The following is a 6303-nucleotide window of genomic DNA, read 5'->3' as shown; positions in this document are numbered from 1 at the left end:
CACAACAGAATGTTATTTGCAATTCCCGTTAAACGAAAAATCCAATAAATGCAAGACCACTTGGGTTTGGTTCCTATCAATGAGTCAACCTCCAGAAGTGGAACCAACCCAATTGGTCTCGTAGTTCATGAGATATAACATTTACAACATAACCTAACAGCAGGTCTAACAGCTCAGCTTTGCACAACGTTTTTGTAAAATCATAAAAGTTAACTTCTACTTATCCAAAAATTACAAATTTATACTTTATAGAAACTAGACTCAACCTAGTTTACTGCAGTACCAATAATCTCAACCAATTTTCACGTTTACACTTCGTTACAGTCACTTAAACATCATATACACATTCCGTCCAGAAACTGTTTGCATCCAAACTCAACATAATAACAATCTATGAACTATCATGCATCCATATAACCCTCTAGACCCATAAACACCATCCATGCACATCAATTTCACATTACATACAAGATTAGGGTTTGTGTTTGAACTCAAATCAAAGACACAACAATCACCATACAACAAGATTCAATCTAGTTATCAAATCATCATCCAAATAATAACAATCATATTAGCTATATACATGAACAAAATCGGCAGCCTAGGGTTTGTTAATAACCCAACAAACATCAAAATCAATCAACAAGAATGTAAAGGATAATCAATGATACCTTCCTAGCACCTAGTTCTTGGATTAAACACTTGATTTCTTGATGTATGTGTGTGTGGAAGTGGACGGCGGCAAGGATGCAAAGGGAAGGGGGGGCCGATCGGGTTGGGAATAATAATAATAATAGTTAGGGTTTTATTTTTCAGGTTATATTTATAGACACACAAGTTACACTCAAGTCCCTCTACTTCCAAGTGTTGTTTTTCTAGCCTAACTAACTTGTTTTCGTCTTGAGTTAACGTTTATAACCATGTTATCACATAAGTCTAACACATAATTATCACATAATTACTGTTTTGACGTTTTTCGTTTATTTATCAATCGTTTGCGTCAACTCGTTTGCGTTTCGGTGCAAATCCCGAAAGACTACACATGTAGTAAGTGTTAAGCGTCATTTAAACCCTAGTTTAAATGCAATGAAGTGTGCGTTATAGATTCAGTGATCTTAAGTTTGAATTGACGGATTCAATGATCTTAAGTTTGAATTGACGGAGTTGAGTTAACGGAGTTAACCTGAAATTGACGATTGTCACAGTTCACATCCCTAGTGTCCATAGAAAGAGCTTGGATTGCATCTGCTAGTTGAGTGGGCTGAAGTGGATCAACTTCAGCGAGATGGGCTTGGGCCTGCTGGTTATTAGAGGCTTGTTGGGTAGAATTTGTAATATTGGGCCGATAAGAAGCTGGCCTTTGCTGCCAAGGTTTTGCCCACCCCTATGTTGGGTATGGACAAGGCGGAGCCCAATAAGGTGGAGGGGCCCAATAAGGATATGAAGGATAAGATGCTCGTGGTGGGGGGTTGGGTCGGGTAGTGCTGGGAATGGTTTTGACTTGGGGCACCCTGGTTGGTTTTGTTATAACGGTTATTGTCATGGCGAGAACCGGTGGAACGACGAGGTTGGGTGTCGCGGTTTGGTGGCTCGGATGCAACAACGGCTGCCACAACCGGGGTTAGAGACATGGTTTCGCGAGCCGCGATTCTTCTAGCCTCAGATTGGAGATGTTCGATAGCATTGTCCCATGGGGGAAGAGAGTGGTTGAGAGTAGATCCGATAACATCGTACTCTCGAGGAAAACCACGAACCAAATAGATGATCCGTTGGGTGTTGTTGATTGGGCAATCAACAGCCGTGAGTTGATCCGCGAGTTAACGGACTCGTTGGCAATATGCTTCAAGGGAGGGCATGGCGGCAAGAGTCAAATTGGTAAGTTCGTGTTGAAGCGCCGCGGCCCGAGAACCCTTGTTGTTAAGGAACATATTCTCTACCCGCTTCCAGGCCTCGTAGGTGGTAGATTGATCAACCAAAACCTGATCGAAAAGTTTGTCCGAAAATCTCCCGTATATCCATTGTAAGACTATAGCATCAATCTTTTTCCAAGCGAGGTACTCGGTGGATGTGACATCCGGGGCCGACGAACCGTCGATGTGTTGGAGCACATCGAACCCCATGGCATGGAGCTTAAAGAGTTTCACCCATGAATGGTATGAAAGTTTTTCGCCATCGAGAGTACGGATTCGTTGTTGGATATTAGTGATAGTATAGGCAGGATGAAGGGAGGTTGGTTTTGGGTCTGATTTGTCGGCCATGAGGACGGGGCAGAGAGTTGTTGATTAGGAAGAATAAACAAGGAGAAGGCAATGGTATGATACCATGTAAGAATTAATATTCTTTGTTGATCTTCTCCATAATAGTGCAATGTATAAATAGTACAATAGAAAGAGAGATTACAGGACATAACTAAGGTAATACAATCATTCCTAATAAATATAAACACCCTAATAATTACAAAGATATACTAATAACAGTGACAACTAATTATTGGTTAATAGGGCCATGGTTGTATTTTTTTACTTCTATTTGACTTTTTTTATTAAAAGAGTTTCTGCAGCAATAGGTGTTTTGAACATTAATTGTAAATACAATTCATTAGTTATAATTCTTTTCTTTTTTTTATTTTTTAAAGACAAACATTGTATCTCTGTATTAACTTTTGAATACCAATTTACTTTTTGTTTGAAATTTAACTCAATTCCTCTCATTTAAAATACTTGCATTTCTACCATGCAGGCTAGTCCCACAATAACATATAATCTAATCGTCTTAAAATAAGGAAATAGACTTTTATGTCACCTATTCATGAAAATAGGTTTTCGGGAAAACATGTTTATATCATCCATTGTCCATTGATTGGAGAACTCGTTTGTCTCGTAAGGGTTTCTCTTTAAATTGATAGAGTAGTTAAGATAGCTAGTTCAAAAGCTATGTACGTTGATTTGAAACTAAAAGTTAATTATGGAACTTCATAAACTTAATTTATATAAACACTCTTTATGTCGGAGCATTAGAGTATTTGTCGAATCATATTGAATCTTCTCGGTCAGTAAAAACTTACGTGCATTAGCGTTCAAACTCTATCCTTCATTGTTGTTTGACTTGAACCGAATAATTATTGACTTTGTTTGTAGGTTTAGAAATTAGGACTATTTCGGGAGTACGTTCACATCACGATGCTTTAGCTTAGAGCTTGTATATGATAACTCACCTGAAATTCGAATGTCCTATAATATCCTGAGCTTAGAGCTTGTATATGATAACTCACCTGAAATTCGAATGTCCTATAATATCCTGATACAATTAGCTTACCTAAAAAGTTGTATATTAGTGTTCTATGATATTCTATCACCATAACTTCACGTCTTCTTTTTGAAAGGCCACCGTAAGTTAACCTGGTGAACCTTGTCTAATTCGACTAGACTTTTTTTTAAACTAATTTTTTTAATATATTTCACGTCATGTCTCAAGTGAGACAAGAACCCATAACCGGTGTATTTGTAAGGATGACCGGTATACACCCCTCATACCAATGAGGGTCCGACGTGAAGCGGACATGGAAGCCCTGTCAGCACGTGAGACCCTTCAAACACCGCCCCGGCCTCCCTCACGTCACGTGTGCTGGGGTCTGCGTGAGGCTGGTAAGTCAGGTTACACGATCAATTTCTTTTTTTTCTTCTTTTCCTTTTTTGGTTTGAACTATATTAAGAGGTAGAAGCCCGGTAGCTTTTGATGGTGTGCGGTGTCTTGGTTTTGATGGTGGGCACTGGCTGGATTTTTTATGGTGGTAGGTAGGGTTGTCACTTTTACCCGATACCCAACCCGAAAAAATCCGCACCCAAGTAACCCGACTCGAAGAACCCGAACCGAGAAAAGACTAACCCGAACCCGAACCGAAGTAATTCGGGTTGGTTTATGGGTTTGATTTATAAGATTTTGGTCAACGCGAAAAACCCGAATAAACTTTTAGTTTTGAAATTAAATATATTTGTGTGTATGATTGGCTAAGCCTTGGCCACTAAAGTTATCAGAATCTAGCTCTAATCGACTGTTGTCATTCTAACTATTATGAATCGATTGCTTATTATTAATTTATGTTTTCTGTTTATTACTAATAGAAACCGTAATCGAAAAATCAAATCACCCATGATTGAATATGATTATGGTTCAAGTTAGTTTTACTCTTCTTTTGAATTGTTTTTTCAAGTTTGGTTAGTTTATTATTTAATTATTTGTGTTATAAGGAAAGAAAAATATGTTGTTTAACTTTAACATTGTCGTTTTTAATTTTTTTTTTATTTTGTGTGTTTTTTTTCTATGATATTCGAAACCCGATTAACCTAACCTGAATTACCCGAACCCAAAAAACTCGTGAAAGATTTGGGTTGATTTCGGGTCAAGTTTTAAAACTTTGAAACCCGAAGAACCCGAAACCCAAAAAACGAACCTTAAGAACACCCTAATGATAGGTTGAGGCTAGGTTGAAGATGGTGAGAATGGTTTTTAGGTTGAAGGTGGGTTAGGTGGAATGGATGAGTTTTATATAGTTTTTCTTATATGCTTTTAAAATTAATGATTATATATTTACTAATATTCTATATTAAGTTTAAATATATTTTATAAATATATGCATTTTCATTTATTAATAAATATATAAATTTAAATAAATAAAAGTAGAAAATGATGAATAATGGAGAAGGGTGTATACCTCTAGGTTGAAAGGTGTTGAAGGGTAGCGTTGAATGATTGGAGGAAAGCTGACATGAGGCATACATGGCGAGTGAGAGAAATGGTGTTTAGGGTATACACCCCGTTAGTTTAAGACATACCCATTTACTACATGACTAACAAAATGTTAATTAAAACAAATTTATGTTTCAATAAATATGTAACAAGACCTAACATGCAATCAACCTAACAAGCTATATAATGTATACGTTATAACTTTAATTAAATCTATGCGTAAGATTAACGTAATGATATATCGTGAAAGATCTTGAAAATATCACGATATATCTCATAAGTAATTTTTACACTTATGGATGAAAAAAACCCAAACCTAACAAGAAAAATTGAAACATCGATGCCCGGTATCAAATGAGAAATTGGGTATGAGATCAATCAAAAAATTGTTGGAATTAGGTATGGGTGTGTTAGATGATTGCCGACCCAATTACCCAAAACCATGTACTTGTTTATGCGAGCCATGTGTGCGAAATCTATTAATTGTAAATTTTGTTATTTCCCTCTACTCCTAACTAGTAACTGTAGGAACTTGATCCTGATCATGCTAAACATCATGTACGTAGAATCGTAATGATTAGGACCGAAACGATTATATTTACTATACGATATGATATAGCGGGAATATATCATAAAGCAGCTACAACACAAACACTCATAATATTCAGTATATCGATCTCACAATGAAAGTACAAACTGAATTTCAACTGTTACAACTGATCAAAACTAAACATGAAATCACTATATATAGATGAACAGTATCACGTATAAGTTTGAGGCTCCGTATAAGCTTATACGGGCGTATAAGCTTATACGTCCTTGACTACACATTCCACTTTACAAGTTTTCATCTATTGACAATTTAGCCCTTATCAAACATACAAATAACATTATAAGCCCACTAGACCTAGCATTAATGCTCTAACAAACTCCCCCTTGGATATTGCTAGGTCTCTAATCAATCTCAAAAACTCTTTTCCAATATTCCTTCATAGTTTCCTCGAACGACGGCTTTGTAGACTTTTTCTGAGAAGTAGGCCTGGAAACACCCATGTCTTTGTATTGAAATTTGTTCCAAAAAGCCTCAGTAACTCGATCATTAATCATAGATACACGTTCAACTTCAATATTCTCATGTTCATCACTAACCGCTCTCCAATTCGTCTCCCAAGCTCTACCAGAATGTATCTTCTTGTCATAGCACAAATCCACAACCTTGTGAAACTGGTTGGCTTGAATCTTCACACTCTCATCATTACACATAATTTTATTGACATGTAATATCTCAATATCTTTCCACAAGTAATTAATTAACCACATCGGATCATAAACTCTTATCACATCATACTTTTCTTTCCCCCGATCCAAATATATGCTCGCTTCACCTGTCAACGCTAGATAAGACCAACACAGGAAGTAAGGATGAAAATCCTGTTCCATTGGGTACAATGGGATAATGCGAACCGAATTAGGCCTTGTATATCTCAAAGTTCTGATCAACTCCCCCTCAGGATTTTTACGTTTTCTATATTTGAACACCTTAGGCTTTTGAGGTGT

General features: G+C 36.8%; 1 protein-coding gene across 1 annotated transcript; it reads right to left on the bottom strand.

The window, feature by feature from the left end:
* Positions 1-1817: 1817 nt before the first annotated feature.
* LOC143595129 (uncharacterized) lies at positions 1818-2120 on the bottom strand. Its single transcript, XM_077074244.1, has one exon. The coding sequence runs from the start codon at positions 2118-2120 to the stop codon at positions 1818-1820; it is 303 nt and encodes a 100-aa protein (XP_076930359.1).
* Positions 2121-6303: the final 4183 nt, after the last annotated feature.

Source organism: Bidens hawaiensis, unplaced genomic scaffold (genome assembly GCF_021521415.1).
Source record: "Bidens hawaiensis isolate Kalapana, Puna unplaced genomic scaffold, B.hawaiensis_p1.1 tig00044704_1, whole genome shotgun sequence".
NCBI classification, from domain to species: domain Eukaryota; kingdom Viridiplantae; phylum Streptophyta; class Magnoliopsida; order Asterales; family Asteraceae; genus Bidens; species Bidens hawaiensis.
This window is presented reverse-complemented; position numbering and strand designations above follow the sequence as displayed.

Bases quoted from the DNA above. Each gene is read 5' to 3' on its own strand.
- LOC143595129 (XM_077074244.1), bottom strand. From the start codon at position 2,120: ATGGGGTTCGATGTGCTCCAACACATCGACGGTTCGTCGGCCCCGGAT.